Source organism: Melanerpes formicivorus, unplaced genomic scaffold (genome assembly GCF_026170545.1).
Source record: "Melanerpes formicivorus ecotype bairdi unplaced genomic scaffold, bMelFor1.0.p_v2 SCAF_4, whole genome shotgun sequence".
Taxonomy (NCBI): domain Eukaryota; kingdom Metazoa; phylum Chordata; class Aves; order Piciformes; family Picidae; genus Melanerpes; species Melanerpes formicivorus.
In genome coordinates this window covers 15,339,549-15,359,350 of record NW_027142356.1, presented here as the reverse complement: position 1 = coordinate 15,359,350, position 19,802 = coordinate 15,339,549, and the positions used below count along the sequence as shown (strand labels likewise).

Below are 19,802 nucleotides of genomic sequence, written 5' to 3'. Positions count from 1 at the left end.
GGAGAAAAAAAATGCAGAGGGAAATTTCAATAATGTTTAAATATAGACAATATCTGCTCCACATCTTTGTTCAGTCTGGACTCTCATTCAGTGTATAAATACTGGTTACATTGTTAGATATCCGACTGCAACCAGCTCCAAATATTGTGTGAGTAGCTTTCTCATAGTTCACACAAGACTCCCTTGACCCAGCTAGACAAGCGTGAAAACATGAAATAAATGAAGGTTAACAAAGACTAGTCTGGGAAGCAGGCTGCATTAAATGCCAGCAAAAATGTTAGCATAGATGTAAAATTTGCTATTTAGATTCTTTTAATACTAGATATCAAATGACAGTCTCTATATTAATGCTAGGTGCTACTGCAGAGACACAAATGAAGCAAATGGTATGACAAAAATATCTTTCCTCATCTGCCACATTCACTAACCTTACAACATGCTGCTAAAGCAGATAAAGAACTGCAATATAATTATCACCCAGCAAAGAGAAAGCAATTTTGTCACAATACCTTTCTGTGTTTGTCCTTCTTCCATATTCTCTTCCATGGCTATCTTTCTTCACTAGAAACAGCTACAGAGAATTAATCAAAAGCTTCAGTCAGATGTAGGAAAAACTGTGGATTTTTTTTTCCCTGGGAAGCTCCAACGGCAGAGGCTTAGGCAAGTCCTCAGAGCTTAGCTAAGGCGCTCTCACTCTCCTTGTTTGCTTGGAGACAGGCTGTCAAGTGTAATTTCATTCAAATTACTCTTCCGTGAAGATTATCAATTTTTCTTCTCAAAGCTGCCCATTGTATACCACTGTAAGCAGGTATTCAAATAAAAAGCCTGTGAATTTTGGGGAGAAATTTGGTCTGTGCCCTTATGGCAATGACACTGATTCATAAGCCTCACTTTGCATATAAAATGGAGAAAAGAAATTGAGATTTGTATTGAAATCTATGTTTTAAATTGCAAACAGGCTGTACTGAAAACAGATGGAGGGGTGTCCTCCTAATGGGAAGCAGACCACCAACCCATAATTCCCCCTATTTGCTACTGAAGTGGGAAAGCCCAGATGCCTGTGGGTTCTTTATGCCGTATTACTTGCCTTTCTTTCTCTCTCCTCCCACTCTCCCCCTCTCTCCCCCCCATCACCACATTTAAGAATAATATGACTCTCCATTTCCCTCCTTCTCATGTATCTGTATCATCTGGAATTAACAACAAATATACACTATTACTCACATAATATTCTAGGAGATGTCTCTATAACAGTACTATTTTGCATGCAACTGTGTGTTTATACACATATAGAAGCACAATTTAATACACAACATTAATCAGTGAAAATTATATGCACCCTACATATTATCTGCCAGTAGCACAGTAAACAGGAATATAAGGGCACTTCAGAGATTTAAAACAGTACTGTATCAATTCCTTTTCTGATTGCTAAAATCCAAAATTAGCTGTACACTTCAAATCCCTATTAAGAAAACTGGACCTTCTTAAAATGGTGAAGCACCACGTGTGGGTCTGTATGTGAGGAAGCACATACAGATACACATACTGTTATGAATTTACTCAGAAAAAGCACCAGTTAAACACACTGTGAGGGCACCTACTCATTTGGGGAGCTCTGCAGTCTGATTTGGAATGCAAATTGGATGCTGCAGTCTAGCAATAAATTAGCATTTTTCTACCTTAGTCTACAGAGTAATGTAATGTCATTTTAAGACTTTCATTATTTCACCAGAAGTGCAATTAGAACACAAGTACAATTTTTCTTTACAGTTTTTGGTTCTAATCCTTCTAGGAAGAGAGTGGTTACAACTTACACAAAATAAAGACATTACTATAGCTGAAAAATCAGATTTACATATAAATGATAAATAGTTTATCTATTTACTTTATGCTATCTAATTAGATTGACCTAGTATTGCCTTCTAAGTCAAAGATAGCTGGGTTTTTTTATGTATATACAGTAGTTGTATATACATCTGTTCAAATATGATCCACATGAGAATAATTATTATATATGAAGTTAAATTTCTATATATAATTAAATAACTGAATGAATATTTATTTAGTTACTCAATGCATTTCCTAACCCTTTTTTAAGTTTTAATTCACCATTCCATGGTTTTGGTTTTTTTCAGGAATACTTGAATTAACAACGATCAGTTGTTTCATTTGTAACTGATCATTTCAAAATCATTACACTGGAACTAACTATACACATGGAAGTGCTGCAATAGCATTTAAGTTTCTCTGAAACAGATCTCCTGTGTACATCTCCCCTGCTATACTTCCCTTTCAAACTATTTTCTTACTTTTTAAAATATGACAATTTATTAATGCTCATCTATCTAGTGAATGTTTGACTTAGGGTGGCAATTTCTTCTTAGTTTTGTTCCTTGAGAGCACCAAACATTTGAAATAACTTTCTTTAACAGTGATGTTTGCAACAAAGGAATCTATAGGTTGCTTATGTAACCAAATTACTTTGTTCTTCAAAACAAACATACAAACTTAATCGCAAGTACAAAAAGCATAAAAAAAAAAAAAGCTGAATAGATGTAACTGGGAGAAGATACAATAAAGATTGTACAATCATGAATGACATAGAAAAAGTGAATAAGAAACTTGTTCTATGAAGGGAGAAGGCTACAAAGGAAGCATGCTCTGAAGAAAACAAAGGCATATTGCAGAACATGCAGTTAAGACAAGGAACTTGTTGCAGCAGGGAATAGCAGAGCAGGAAAAAATCCAAAAGATCAAGGAGAATGTGAATCACAATGATTCATGGATATGAAGATGCACTTCTGGATCAGGAGGTTCCAGAGCTGCATATTATTGTAGTATAGAGGAATATTTTGTGGAAAAATTGTATCTTTCTCTCATACAAATTCCAAGATAGTCTGCTTTTGGGCATAAATATTCAAGAAGCTGGGCTGATTGAATCCTTTATCTAGCGTCCATTATGGTCACTTTCACATCAAGTTAACACATATGACAGAAATTTAACTTCCTATGAAGCTTACACTCATATATCAGAGGTTAAGATGAAATCACAGTAACTGGTGAAGCAAAGAATGGTATTGCCAAGCAATGGCTTTCACTGTTCCCCCAGCCCCTCACAGTAATCTGCTTTTCTTTGCAGATACTACCATATATACAATTGTCACAAAGGTACTACAGCAGCTCCTTCTGTTAAATATCACCACCTCCAAACTATGCAGCTGCCAAAGCTCCTTCTCAAGAGGACTCCAACGAGTTTCAGGTGCTATTGAACTGGCCATTCATTCACATCTTTTGTGTGAATGGCTGTGAAGAGATTTTAGGGCAGTCTATTTCATATTTACCTGCATTTTATTAACATATTACTGTTGAAACAGAAATCTGCCTCCTGGGTATTTCCTTAAAACCTGTTCCAAAGATTTTAATGATGAAATTATAAATAAGTTAATCCTGAAATCAAACAACAGAAAAGGTCTGCAAGTGTAACAAAGTGTAGCAAACAAAAATAGAAATGTGATTTTCTAAGCAGAAAGCACAGAGGCATTCTATCTTCAGTGATCAATGAAATATGTTTACCACCACTGATATATAAGCCACTTTAATGTCATACCCAGAAATACTCAAGTGGGAACTACATTCCTACTTATCCTACTGTATCTGCTGTCTAAAATTCCCTCTTAAAGTGAAATGAGATTATTGGTGCAAGCAATCATTGGACAGCCATGCCAATTGTAAATGGCAAGGCAAGGCAGAACATCCAATTGTATAATGAGACTAAATAAACAGTTAATCAAGAGAATAATTGGAAGATGACGACATTAACAGATCCCCTGGTATCCATTATGACATTATGAAATTTACTTGAGCACTTAAAGCTTTAAGCAGCATGACAAGACATCTGACTTTTACTCCCATTTTTGTATGGCCTTCAAATCAGTTTATGACTCCATCCTTCAATCCCATTGATTTTCAATTACATAATAATGACAATGTTGTTGTGTGATAATGTCCTGATCAACACAAGAAAACATTAGTTTAAAGGTACAATGTTATTTACATTGCTAATACTACTATCTCAATATCTGAGCAAGCAAAATCAAAAGCCAGCTGAAATTATTTCAGCTATGTTGCAATGCTTTCCCCATGACTCTGTGAACAACTGGTGATGGATCTGGGAAGTGAAGCAATATCTGTTATTTGTGTTTCAAGAGAATTAATTTTGGACTAATGTCAGTCAAGTCCCATGGACTAACTGCCCATAGGGATTAGGGTGACATAGATTGCATTTCTGGAAAGCATGCTCTGGTTTCATTATATATTTAAAATATATATATATATATGTTCTGTGAAGCAAAGCAAAGTGCAGCAGGTGGGCAAAACTGGGACATTCACTTTAAAAGTTTACTCCTGAACTCACCGAAACACTAACACAGATGCACATATAGTAATCATTCTATAAAAATTAGGCTGCAGATTATGAAAATCTGTGAAAGGCTCTCCACAAAATTAAAATTGGATCATTAAATTTGACAGAGTGCTCCACAATTAACATTTCTATCTCACACTCAAAATAGAAAAATAACTATTAAATGAAGGCACAAGATATTTAATCTCTGGAACAACCCAGCAGAGTAAGGTTAGAGAAAGTATTGAGAAGCTTTAAGACTTCTAAAATGTGTCTAATTGCCTGCTCTGGAATGCATAATTCTAATTGATAGCTTCATGAGATACTTATCAAAATAAATAAACAACACATGGTCATTCCAGACACTCACACAAGTGTTCAGGGTAAGGAGAAATGCTTAATGAATTGAAAAATTATCAGAATTAGCAGGGAAATGGAATGCTAAGAGATGAAGGAAGGAAGCAGAAGGCAAAATGTAACATCTGCAGAATATTGTTGCTCATCCCAGCATCAGGATTGTGTATAGTCCAAATAATTCTTCTAGAGGGGAAAAAACCCACTAGTTCGAAACAGGATGATATCAAATAAATGGCAAAATGGTCATATAACCTAAAGACATTTCAGAATAGGCCTTCACAAGTGAGTCTATTACTACTTAAAAACAAATAATTTCATGCTGACTAATAAAATCAATTTTTGCTCACTAAGCAGAATGGGAAAAAAAATGTAATATAAAATCACTGAATAAGAAAAAAAAAAAAGAGGTTTGAAAGGTTTTTACAGTCCTGTTTGTGCTTGTCTGGATGTCATATTTGATGAAAGTGACAGAAGGACATTCTTTTATAAAGACTTAAATTTATTCTCATTTCTTTCTACATCCTTCTATAATCTAACACTTCTACCAACACAGATTTCATTGAAAAGAAGAGTGTGAAGGGGACCTCTTTGCATACAGCCTCATTATGTTCTGTACAAATAACCACTAACATCATTGCCATGCTTGGAAAATTAACCTCTTTGGGAAATTTGGGGTACTTAAAAGAACAACCTCAGACATGGTTAAGGAAAACACCCTTTGAATTTAAAAACTCAAAATGCTCCTACATTACATCATAGTATCTACAAAATCAAAGCAAGCCAAGAGCAAAACTTCAAACAACAAAACTAGATCTAATTGAAAGCTGTTCAAGTGAAGCTAATATTGCTGGAGTTTGAAACTAGATAAATTCATAACAGAAATCATATATTGAATATTTTCTTCAAAACACTAGAGAAAATTGGCAAGATTGGATTCCTGAAAATACATGCACACACAAAATAAATCAAGATCTGACATTATCCTAGTTATACTTTAATTAGGTCATAGGAATTCTCTGATTAATTCCTGAGTTGTGCAGGAGTTTGGACTAGTTGACCATACCAGTCCCTTCTGTTTTTTCAATCACTTAATTAAAGTTGTAATTATATTTGCTGAGAGATTTCATATCTTAATGTGCTCGGAGATTCCCTTGACTTCTGTGGTCTTTGTACACCAAAGTGTTCATCCAAATCACAGAATGGGATTGGAAGGGACCTCTGGAGGTCCTCTAGTCTAACCTGCCCTGACAGAACAAGTTCACCTAGAATGGTTTGCACAGGAGAGCATCCGGGTAGGCTTGGAAAGTCTCCAGAGGTGGAGACCTCACCACCTGGAGCAGCCTGTTTCAGTGCTCCACCACCCTTAACATAAAGAACTTCCTCCTCATGTTTAAATAAAACTTCCTGTGTTCAAATTTGGGCCTCTTACCTCTTGTCCTGTCACTGGGCACCACTGAAAAAAAGCTAGCCCCATACTTTTGACACCCACCCTGTAAGTATTTATAAGCAGTGATAAGATTCCCTCAGTCTTCTCCAGGCTAAAAAGTTCCAAGTCCCTCAGCCTTCCTTCATAAGATGGATGTTCTAGTCTCCTAATCACCTTTGTAACCTTTTGCTGTACCCTCTGAAGCAGAGTAGAGAGGGAGGAGAGCCTCGCTTGACCTGCTTGCCATACTCTTCTTGATGAGCCCAAGGATATTCATTGGTCTTTTTGGCCACGACTGCACATTGTTGGCTCACGGTCATCCTGTTGTCCACCAGAACTCTCCCTGGTCTTTTTCAACGGAGCTGCTTTCCAGCAGGACAGCCCCTAATTTGTGCTGATCCATAGGATTATTCCTCCCTAGCTGTAGTGTCCTACACCTGCCCTTATTGAGCTTCATAAGGTTACTACTCCAGCATGTCCAGGTCATACTTGATGGCAACACAGCCTTCTGGTGTGTCAGACAACCCTCCCAGTTTTGTGTCATTGGCAAACTTGCTGAGGGTAGACTCTTCCTTCATCCAGGTCATTGATGAATATAGTGAATTAGACTGGACCCAGTACTGACCCCGGGAGAAATTGTTATGGACCTCCAGGTAGAATCTGTGTCAGTGACCACAACCCTCCAAACTCTATCTTTCAGCCAGTTCTCAATCCACTGCACTGCTCATTCATCTAATCCACACTTCCTAAGCTTGTCTATGAGGATGCTGTGAGAGACAATGTCAAAAGCCTTGCTGAAGTCAAGTTAGACAATGCCCAATGCCCTCCCCTCATCTATCCATCCAGTCATGCCCTCATAGAAAGCTACCAGATTAGCCAGCCAAAACTGCCCATTGGTGAATCCATGCAGACTACTGATATCCTTTTCTTCCACATACTGAGATAGAACAGAATAGACCAGACCAGGTTGGAAGAGACCTTCAAGATCATTGCGTCCAACCCATCAACCAATCCAACCCACCTAAACAACTAACCCATGACACCAAGCACCCCATCAAGTCTCCTGAAAACCTCCAATGACGGCGACTCCACCACCTCCCTGGGCAGCCCATTCCAATGGGCAATCACTCTCTCTGTATAGAACTTCTTCCTAACATCCAACCTAAACCTCCCCTGGTGCAGCCTGAGACTATGTCCTCTTGTTCTGGTACTGGCTGCCTGGGAGAAGAGACCATCATCCACCTGTCTACAACCTCCCTTCAGGTAGTTGTAGAGAGTGATAAGGTCACCCCGAGTCTCCTCTTCTCCAGGCTGAGCAATCCCGGCTCCCTCAGTCTTTCCTCATAGGGCTTGTGCTCCAAACCCCTCACCAACTTCATTGTCCTTCTCTGGACTCGTTCCAGCAAGTCAACATCCTTCCTAAACTGAGGGGCCCAGAACTGGACACAGTACTCGAGGTGCGGCCTAACCAGTGCAGTGTACAGGGGCAGAATGACCTCCCTGCTCCTGCTGGCCACACTGTTCTTGATGCAGGCCAGGATGCCATTGGCCCTCTTGGCTGCCTGGGCACACTGCAGGCTCATGTTCAGCCTACCATCGACCAGTACCCCAAGGTCCCTCTCTGCCTGGCTGCTCTCCAGCCACTCTGACCCCAGCCTGTAGCACTGCATGGGGTTGTTGTGGCCAATGTGCAGAACCCGGCACTTGGATGTGTTAAATCTTATGCCGTTGGACTCTGCCCATCTGTCCAGCCTGTCGAGGTCTCTCTGCAAAGCCTCTCTACCCTCCAGCAGATCAACTCCTGCCCCCAGCTTGGTCAGGCAGATGACACTCAGAACAAGATATTCTGTCATCATTCCAGAGATGAAGGTGAGCCTGACAGTCCTGTAGTTTCCCAGGTCTTCCTTCTTGCCCTTTTTGAAGAATGGAGTGGCATTGGCTTTCCTTCAGTCCTCAGGCACCTTGTCTGTTCTCCAAGACTTTTCAAAGAATGGAGACTGACCCAGCAATGACTTCTGCCAACTCCCTCAGCATTTGCAGGTGCATCCAGTCAGGCCCCGTTGACTTGTGGATATCCAATTTACTTAATTGGTCTCTAACTTGAGCCTACTCAATCAAGGAAAGTTTTGCTTCCTCCAGACATCTAATTTTTGAAGCTATGTAAGCACCTTTGCTTTTTCTTTCTTTCACACTAGTCTGACACACTGTGATGTTACCTGCCCCACATAGATCAACAGTATGTGTAACCCCCTGTGCACCTTTATTAAAGCATTCAAGTTTTCTCTTTTTCAGTTCTGTAAAGTCTCTCTCTTGTGTTCAAAGTCTGAGAAATTTCTGAAAGCATCTTTTGATGATTTCAAAAGGTTTCACTTTGTCTAAACCTTTGTCTTGACAAGGACTACGTTTATCTCCAAATAAGGAGCTGATAAGGCAGATGGACACAGAAGAATATACAAGTCACAACATAAAAGTAAAGTGACAAGACCAAATAAATATGAGTGTGGAAGAAAGGAGAGGGGTGAGACAAAAATGTACGTTTTTTTAAAATGGTTTTCACTATTAGTCATACTCTGCTTTCACTTATCAGAGAGAAAGAAGAGTTTGACCATTCCCATTTGAAAACAGCAGCTTCCCATAGGAGATGCTGCTTCACAGGAAAAAAAAAAAAAAAAGCATCACATTTTAACAATTAAACTCATGCTCCTTCATTTCCATGACAGTTCAGTATATGCAAGTATAAGCAATAAAATTTGAGACAGCATTAAATGTGATTAGCCTTTACGTCTTACTTCAAGGTTCATAATTTGCCACTTTGCCTACAAGATTCAGATGAAGAAATTGATTTACACTTAGTGATAGGGCAGATTTATAAAATCATCCTTTTCTTCTGCTTTCCACTTCAGGTTCTACAGATGAATTACAGCACAGAAGAAATAGCCAAGTTACTGCACATGTACAGCCCACAAACTACAGAATAGTAAGCTTCCCAGTAGACTACTTGCAATACCCAATTAGTTGATTTAAATTTTCTTTCCATTATTTTGCAAGTTGTAGTTCAGCCATTGTCTTTAGTCACATATTGACACAGAACAGTCTTGCAGTTATGACTTTTGGACATCACAAGACCTAAGAATAACAATCAGGAATAGTAATTCCTAATACTAGGCTTTCTACACTATGGAGTAGTGTAATACCATGTGAAAAGTGTAAAGCCATGTGAAATAAAACTAAAACAAAACATAATTGTATGAACGACATATGCTACATTTTAAAACAAAAGTCCATGGGAAAATGTCTAACTATCTTACATAGAGCTGAAGGTGTTATTTACTCTCAACAGAAACTCAGAAAACACAGATATGGAAAATGTTCTGATTATTTCTCTGTTGCCTTTCTTAGAACAGTACATTATGCCTTCTGATTAACCTCATGGAAACATTTATAAAAAAAGTGCATCTAAGACCATCCACACATCATTAAAGTGCATGACAGAAACAGGTAGGGTGCTGAGGAATTAATTTTACTTCAGTGAATTTTCATATCATCTAAGGTAGAACATTATAGAAGATTCACCTGAGCTTTATGCAATATTTGAAATTGGGGGGTGGGGGGAATTGTGTGGAAAAAAAAAAGAATAGAATAAACAAAATATCCTTACAATGGCAGTAAATATGTTCAGAGTTCAGATGCCTGATTGAAGACTCTACTTCAAGTTCTGGTAGGGGAGTGGCTAAATTTGACTTGTTGTATAGATGCCAGGTATATATTTGCTACCAGTGGATTTTTTATCTAACTGCATCCATTTCATCCAGGCTCTGAAGAGAATAAGGAAGGAAAAACAAGCCAAAAAATGGAGATTAGCAGTAGAGTGGAAAAGATAAATTAAAAAAAGGCTGCTGGGTGAGTCCTCCCACTCACACAGGAAGCTCAAGGCATATGAAAATTGTGAAGCTGACAAAATCATAGATGTTTAATGCTTATTTTAAGGTCAAGTGTAGTCACCTGTGTTTATTTCTTAAAACTGGAGAGATCACAAATATTCAGTTTGTAAAATAATGAATATTAAACTGTGCTTATAAAAATTTACCAGCAAAATGTTTACTCTTTAGTACATCTCCTAATGAGCAATGCATGCAACAAATGTAAGGCATCAAAAACAGTCAGCATTGTTATTCTCTTAGAGTAACTGTCATGACAAAAAGCAAAAACAAACAATCTTTTTGGGAAAAAAAGAAAGAAACAGGAAAAAAAGTAGATTGCATACTTTACATTCTGTAACAGCAGAGAATAGTTCTAGAGATGAGTGCACCAGTATATATGCATGTGTACTTTATATCTGTATGTATATGCATACATAGGTAGACATACGCATAAAAACAACATGTACATAGATATATATCTAGAGAGATATGCAGTTCTCTTCAGTTGTAAAAGACTCAACAAGTGAGACCTTTCTGCATCATACAGGTGCAACAGCAAAAGGCACATAAGTCATGGCCTAACAGAAAATATATTAAGTGCTGCACTGCATCCCTCATCATACTCCATTATCATTCCTAGAAAATCAGGGAAAAAGATTTTAAAACTCTAACTTAAATTGACTATTCATTTACAGGCTACAAAAGAACAGTTTATAAATACCTTCCATGAGCACTGGTTTAATGATGCTGGATCAGCAAACTCCCTGGATCCCATAATCCCTTTTTTAATCTTTGTTACATACTTAGAGCCTTTGAAAGGATAAAAGTAGCACAGAATATCCTTACTACACAGCAACATTATAACAGGACAAATTGAGGGAAATAAAGATTAACCAAAAAAAAAAAAAAAAGTTAAGTGGCACATTTAGTGGTATTCTAGCTAAGATTCCCTTATGAACTCTAACCACAATCTCTTAATGAATAGAGGATCTTCCTAATCTGGAAATCTAAATCACATAAATGGATTGTAAGCCAGGTTTTAGATGACCAAAAAACCCAAAAACGTTCCCACAAAGAGAGTAAAAGCTGTTAATTAAAACAGAGCAAACCAAATCACATTTCATGAATTCTCACCTTTTCTCTACCATAAGTAAATTGATTTGTGTTTTAGATATCAGACACCTCTAAGCCTTCTTTGCACCTGTTAAAATCTATTGTCTTAACAAGGGAGGAATTGCACTGTACACTCTAGAAATTTCACTAAATAAAAATACCACAAAATATTTTTTCTATGAATACTTGGACAAATATAATAATTATTAAAGTTACACTTACTCTGATGAGAGAGTCTAAAGAGGTTTACTTGTCTCTCTTGCAAACTATGGTCCAAAGCAAAATTGCAATGAAAAATTCTGGTTGAAAAAAATGAAGACATTCTTTAGTATTATTATGCTCACACACCCTACTAGCACACACACTGTTTTTGGTTTACCATTAACCAATCAGGAGTGGGTCACAGTAATTTGAACACTCTTTCATTAATTGTGCAATGTATTATAAATACAAAAATTCTTTATATGTTACTGAAACTATATGTCAACATTGTAGATCATACAAATTAGTATCTACTTCAAAAGCTATTTGGTAACCATTTTAAAAAAAAATTGTATACTTATCATAAAACACCTAAAAAAAGTAACCTGAGATGTTCAGGAGTGAAGTAATCACCTGCATACTTTTTCAATGGACAAATTTAATAACATGCTACCTTACTAACATGCTTTTAAAAATTATTTTGCACTAAAGAGATATTTTTATTCATTTCTTAGAGAATTATTTATGAGACCTGTTAAATAATAGGAATCAAAATACCACAACTTTGTATGTTTTGTTTATTTTTAAAAAGAAAGAGTAGTTTGCACATATCCAAAATAAACTTTTGCCCCAGGTGAAAACATTGATAGACACTGTAGTGCTAGACTTCAAAAGACAGAGAAAAAGACTATCAACCACTGTTTTGCATAAGTGGGGAACTGTGTAAAAATAAGGACATTAACAGGACAAAAAAAAAAAAATATATCCTCACAGAGGCATAAAGACTGCTGCAATTCACTATACTCTAAGAACACCATGCACCTAATATGAAGATATGGAAAGGGTGGAAGCCAGCACACATAAACATGGGATTTGCTATCACTAGCAGATTTTTCCTGATGTTTTTCATCCTCTGAACAGGCTACAGTAACTTTTTATATTTATATATGTATATGCTAAATGTAGCAATGAGGAAGAAGACTATAAAAGCATGGCAGGTGATGTGGTATGTTGAACCTTGCATGGATAAAAACTCTGTCTAATGTCAGGGGCATCTTGAAGTGGCACACCTTGAGGGTCCCAGCATCAGAGGTGACATAGGATTAACCCATTATTCTCACTTTCTAATTATAGAGTAAACAGCATTTAACCACATATATGCTGGAGTAATTTTTCTTATCAAGATACAGAAAAACCAGGTATGAAAGAACTTAAATGACTGGAAAATACCTTTAAGCTCAAACCATTTTTTAACAGCAAGTCTCCTGTTCAGTCAATGACAATAAGACAACAAGAACTGGATGCTTCCATGGCCTCCATCAGTAGATAAATTCTGCAGTTTACATGTATATGAAAAAGCAAGTGCTAACAATATCAAATTGGTCCACTGCAATTTTTAAGTTTAATATATGTTTCATTACAACTAGGCCTTTCTTCTGTCACACCAAGGCTGTTTCTATATGGTGAACTGCATCCCTAGATCTTCATATCAGCCAACGTTTGTTTTTTTCCTCAGCCTTTTGGCCATCAAATTCTAATGGACATAGAAGCAGTAAAAGGCTGCTTTTTCATGAAGCACAACACTGTCAGGATGAAACTAAACTTTTGAAGGGAGAACTATAAAAAGCAGCATTACAACAAATAATACTTGAGGGGGGAAAAATCCCCATTTCCATGACAACAGAAACATATCATTAAGGGCCAGTATACTTCAGAAGAACTTGTTCTCTCCAAGATACAGTATTGAAGCTTCATTTTTGTTATATTATTTTCTAAACCCAGAAAGAACTCTTCATCTGGAGCCTTTCCATAAACTAATTGATAAGACAACACAAGACAAATAGTTTCTTTGGATATGTAAGCAAGAAAACCTCACTACATGGTACTTTAAGGAAAGATACAACTACTATGAGCAATGTCAAACATTTCTCTCAGAAGTAAGCCCATGGATTGGTTATAAAAATATAGAAATGCTATAAAATTTTTGTTATTAAGGGTTTGTTCTCCTTTGTTATTTTTAGATACGTAAATTTTCTTTCTCTGTGTTCATTATGCATAAGCAGCCGTCATCTTTTTATGGCAGCTCCAATGTCTTACACTTTTACGTAAGACAGGGAAACAGAATCAGTCTTTCCTAATATACATACACACACACATATAATTACTGTCTACTAAGAAGTCTATTTAACCTTTTCTGAGATATGAGAAAGGCATGAAATACATCTCTGGACTACAGAATCTGTTTAAGCAGTAAGAAAACCTGTGGTTAGACATAGCTGGAGAAACACCAGGACCGAAGACCAATTCAAACATTATTTAAATGAAATAATTAGAGGTGTGTAACCTTTGATGATTAGCAGCACATTCTGTCCATTCAGTGGTGAGATTTTCACCCTTTTGAGAGTGTACACATCCTTCTAAAACTACACAAAATAGATTATATGAATTTGTTTATTAAGTGTGCTAGTTCTAGTAATTCCATATAGGAAACTGGTCACTCAAATTCACTTATGTACTGCCTGACATAGATGTGTTTCATTCAAAATTCCTTCCAAGACTATATAAACCAACACACTCTTTACTGGAATCAAATGTTTAGGATGTATGAATACTTCAGATTACTATATTTAACAAATAACAATTCCATGATATCTGACTTAAAGCAAGCTAACAACCTACTGGCTTAAATACTCTTAAGATGGAATTGAAACCCATTGTACTACCATTCACTTTGCAGTCCTGTAGTATGCAGAATAATCTCTACTTCAGAGAAAACATGAGTGACACCTGCACCCAGTAAATGTAGTCAAAGTCAAAGGTACTCCTTGCTGTCATTTTATATTATATTATGTGTACTAGCAGTAGAAAAACACTTGAGTTGCACAGAAAGAATAAGATTTTTCTTCAGTTGCAAAAGGACAATGTACAACTAAACAGGACCAGCAATGCAAGAGAATAGCATAAAAGCTTTCTTTGTCTACTCAACAAAGTTACATACTTCATTGTAATAAGGTAAAGTCTTATGTTCAAGGTTTCACCTCTTCATCTTCCCTTGCTTAAAGATTCACTTGATATTTGTACACAAGAAACTTATAAGCATAGATTTAACTTATTTTTTCCAGTGAATGGAAGCACTTGAACAGTAAATTGAGGCACCCTTTTCATAGGGCAATAACATCAGCAAAATACCTCCTTAAACATCCTTTGTTCTCATGGAAAATATGTCTTGTAATTTGTCATACATCTTCAGAACGTGTAAAAAAAACCAACCAAAACCAGCCAAACCAAAACCAACTAACCAAACACAGAAAAGGCAAGACAGTAAATATAAATCAAACTTCTATCTTTTCTATTATGTTACTAAGTCTATTGAATAGTGTGGATACAGGCCAGTAACAACAGACAGTTCTGGAGTCTTGAGTGACCTCTGCTACACAACTTCAGAACACTCTTCTTTTTGAAAGAGTAAACAAAGACATATGTGAAATCATCTTGAAACCTGAAGTTGCAAGAGAATACCCTTGCACAGAGACCTGAAAGAACTGCACATTCCCGTATTTGGGTATAAATGTACAGAGGAAACAAATCGTTAACATGCAAAGTACTGGGACCTGACCACTGCTGAGTTTCTTCTGTAATATCCTTGTATATCCAATTTCACCTCCAAGTACCATTGAAAACTTCTTCATATGTAATGAAGTAGTAAAACATCCATCCAAGATTTGAAAATATGAACAATATATTAAGCTACTCATTGTAGGGTATTAGATTTGTATAATGTGTTGTTTATCATTAACAAGTTATAGGTCTGCATTAAAAATTCAATAGATAATGTAAAAAATAATTTCACTCAGATTTGGACAGTATTGGGTGGGGGGCATGTCATTTTTCTCTGAGAAAGGACAAACTCTGATGAGGCTCTATTAAAGCATCAATCATTAGCCAAATACTTTTTTAAGTGACTGCTTTTTTCTATCTAATTGGACGAAAGTCATACCTCATCTTTTTAAATAGGCTGAGCAGAAGAGGATAAACAATGCTACAGAAAAAGAATGACTGAAAGCTTTCTAACTAAATTAAGAGCTTCACACAGAGAGAGTGGAAGAGAGAGAAGTGGAATTGAAAGAGGAAAATGTTTGATTAAACCAAAACCAGTTTGGGACGTAATAAAAGAACATATTTGAATCCACATACTAGTCAATAAAGACAACCTGAAGATGTAGGGTTGCGGTGGAAATGGATCCTCAAACAGAAAAGCCAAGCATGTCATAGCATGCCAGCTAGAGTTTACTGTACGAAAATTTCTTCTGGAGCTAATCCAACATACAGATAATTTGCAAGGCTTTTATAAGTATTTAACTGTTATGATAAACTCTGAAAAGCTCTATATAGATTTTACTTTCTATAATTCTTATTTCTACCACAATCTTTTACTTTGCATTTACATGGTTTATTTTTAACACATATGCAACACACACTAGTTACAATCAAGCCTAAAGTACAAACCTCTTTCTTTATTCTCCCTTATTTAAAGTGTGTGCGCAAATGAATTATGAGTGTGTCTTTAGGGCACTTTTTCTGCTTCACATTTGTATAGAGTCCAATATCTGCCTCCTTTTTTTTTATTTTTCCAAAATGCAGTCCCAATTTTCTTAACAGACTAGCACAGTGCCCGCAGCTGTCTTTACTGAACAATTGTCAAAACAAGCTACAATCTGGTGAGTCTGAAAAGCCTCTTTCTAATGCAGACTTTTGTGAAACGCTCATAGCAGTATAATAGTGGTAAATTCCTCAGTCAGCTGTCCAGCCTGGCTTGGCTTTTGAGCATTTGTATCCAGTGAAGAAAACCTCTCTGATACATGTTCAGCACCCAGGTTTCTGGTGTTCCTAAACTCCTGTTCATTGCTAATAATTTCATCATACTCATGAAGCTTCTGTTTAAGACACCATTATGAACTGTGATGGACAGCACCCGCTTCATTTTTTTTCAATTTGCCACTTACTATCTGAAAGCTGTATTTTGTGAGTATGGCTAAGGTACAGAGGAAGGGCTATTTACCTTACATTTGCTGCTGCTAATGGGGCCAAATGCAGATTTCGGGAGGGCAAAAAGATTGTTTTGGAGAGCAAGTCCTCACCTTCATTGGACAAAGGCTTGTAGAAGGCAGGCAGGGAACCTGCAGGAGTGTACAGTGGGATCCTCTGAAAAGGAGAAAGGAGAATACTTCCAGACCTTGGAGGTGACTAGTGGGGAAACAAAAATAATAAAAAGGAACACACCAAAATCATGCAAACATTGCCCAAAGAACCCATTAAGGCTTGGCTTACTGCAATCAAGAATGCCAGCAAAGAGATCTGAATTTCTACTTTGGAAGCAATCATGTTTTAACTTTTGTCCTAATACATTAGATCTTCAAATTTATAAAGTTCTTTGGTGTACATAGTTTAAAGAAGTGATGTTCTGACACAGTCATGTTAAACTAATGAAACTGGAACAACTAATTCAAAGATGTCCCAGTCTCCCATATTCACTTAATGCCTGAATTTGCATGTCCACCCACATGAAATAGAGAAGGGAATGGGTCAGTTGGTGGGGGGAGAAAAACAACAAACCAGCAAGGAATTGTGGAAGAAATATTTTCAAGTCAAATATTTCTCTTTGATTTTCTTACTAAGAACCAAACTAAACAGAAAAACAATCAACCAACCAAAATCCAAATAAACGAAAAACATTTCAAACACATTGCATACGAATTATTTAAATTCTTAAATTGTAATTATTTGCCATATTTGAGAACATAATACCTTAATATCACCTCTTTTTTTTCACCCTGCCTGTTGCAAAAATAAAAGCAACAGAGAATCCAGCAGTTCTGTGAATTGCAATAAGGTCAAAACTATGACATATAGCTAGGACAGGATGGAAAAGATGTCCTTCCACAGTTGTTTTTCTTAAAGATGACATTGAAAGGAATAGCAGATCATACATAAAACCCTGTGATTGAAAAAAAAAAAAAAAAGACAATATTAGAAATGAACTTCTGATTCCATCAACACTTTTCCCCCTATCTGGTCATCAGTTCTCGTAGAGTGGATGACTGCTTCCCACAGTTTTGTCATTGCTGTTTTCGTTCAGTAATATCTTCCAGCATGACAGTCGCATTTTCCATTATACTTCCACCATGAAGGGAAAAATGTCACTAAATAACAGTGTAACTGCTTGGAAATACACTGAGATAACTACTGAAGCTTTGTTAATTGTTACTTTAAAAAATAAATGCAACTCTGAAGACCTGTGCTTGGGAGAATTGCTGTGAGAAATGAATAAACGTCCTTTCACACCTACCCACTGACATGAAGCAGAAACGAGAAAGGGAAGTCAACAGAGGTCACACACTAATGTGAAAATCTCTATAAGAAATATCTCTAGATTCTAATCCAGACTGACAGCTATCCTATTCTTCACCAATGTTACATATAATGGACATATAACTCTTTCTTTAAAGTCAAAATAACCCTCTTTCACTTGTTTAAAGACAGAATTATTAGGCCTTATTCCAGCCTCCTGAACAATTAGCACATCTATTATCTGTATGACCTTAAAGAAAATATTAATATTAACTTTAATGTATTCAGGTTGCTGTGGAACACAAAGAAAAGGAAAGTCACCTTCCACTAAGTGGAAAAATTCCTTTCCATAGATGTTTCATTGGCTTGGGTATTTAGCTGTAGTTAATAGAATCACCAATTTACTTCCACAGTATCGATGAGATGTGTGTGTTTGTTTCTTTCTGATCTTTTTACCATCTTTTCAGTCATAAAATTGCACAGATACTAATTGTATTCACCTATACCTTTCTCCAGTTTAGCATACATCAGTGTCCAGGGAAATACTAGATAGGATCCAATGGACATCTATGAGGATGATTAAGGGACTGGAATATCTATCTTCTGAGAAAAGGCTGCAAAAGAAAGGGGACTCTCAGACTGACAGGGGATCTTATTAATGATTTATAAATATTTGAAGGGTGGGTGTCAAGGAGTCAATTTCTTTTCAGTAGTGTCTTGCACTAGGATGAGGGACAACAGACATAAAGCGGAACACAGGAAGTTCTGTCTCAATATCAGGTAAAACGTCTTTACTGTGGGGACGATGGAGCCCTGGAACAGGCTGCCCAGAGATGTGAAGTCTCCTCTAGAGGCTTTCAAAACTTACCTGGATGTGTTCATGTGTAGCCTGCCCTAGGTGAACCTGCTATGGCAGGGAGCTTGGACTCAATCTTCAGAGATCACTTTCAACCCTTACCATTCAAGGATTCTATCTCAAGGTTAATTCCTCCAACAGAAATGTATGCTTCATTTTTTAATCTGGTATAATTTTTCAATATTAGCTTTTGGATGAGAATATTTCCATTAATCCAGACAGCAAGAGGTAAGGTTTTTTAAAACACCATCCAGGCAACTCTCACACAATGCTGTGAAGACCTTATGATGAACAAAAAGATCTGTCTCAAGACCCTTCCTCACTACTGTTGAGGAAACTGGTGAAAAAAATGGTCCTTCTGGAGGAACAAAAGAGGCATGATCACAACTTTCTAGGGATTTCTAAACTATGTTTTCATGGTATTTGATGGTGGTATAATTCTTGTACAATGAGGAGAGAGATAATATCTAACAGATGAAGCAAAGCACAACTTACATTTGAGGAATATCCTTGAAACATTTTGAATTCTCATGGAGTCTCTTTTCAATGGTTACGGAATATTTTCAGAATAATGCATCCAAACACTACTGTTCTTGCTAACACTATGCTATCATTGCAGACAAAGCTATTAAAAAGACAAAACTGAGATGGTTGGGATTGCCCAGAAGAACAGTGCTACAGAGGCTCACACACTGGATGGTTTATGCCATAAAGCCCTACTGGTTTTACATCTCTTGAGTGTTCAGATTTTCAGCCATATATGCAGAGCACTCTATTCATCTCATGCAACTCACCTACGTAATTTATGGGTTGTCTTCTTTAGCCACAGTTATATTTCCAAAACTCTTAGAGAAGATCAAAACTCAGATTGAAAATTCTTCAAAATTACTTGCTCAATGCTCAACATAGTACACATTCTTTAACTGTATCTCACTCAAGTGTTAGTTACCTAGAAGGCAAACATCAGGCAAACCTTGAAGGAAAGAAAAAAATAAAGAATAAATAAAAACCACCAACAACAATAGCTTGGGCTGAAGATGCCCAATTCGTTCTATACAGTTTGTGTTATACACTTGTCTCTGTTATGGGTTTATCTGCCATATACTTTTCCTGTATTTTTCTCCTACTAATTTCCAGTCTCTCTAGTAGAGACTGAAACTGATTTAAAGCAAGTGT

General features: G+C 36.7%; 1 protein-coding gene across 1 annotated transcript in view; it reads right to left on the bottom strand.

Annotated features, from left to right (window-relative positions):
- GPM6A (glycoprotein M6A) overlaps positions 1–1,064 on the bottom strand; it is a 115,899-nt gene extending 114,835 nt beyond the window's left edge. The window contains exon 1 of the mRNA XM_068137052.1: positions 510–1,064. Coding sequence (XP_067993153.1) covers positions 510–546 — 37 coding nt within the window. The 5' untranslated portion in view covers positions 547–1,064. The remainder of the gene's footprint in view (positions 1–509) is intronic.
- Between the last annotated feature and the right edge of the window lie 18,738 nt (positions 1,065–19,802).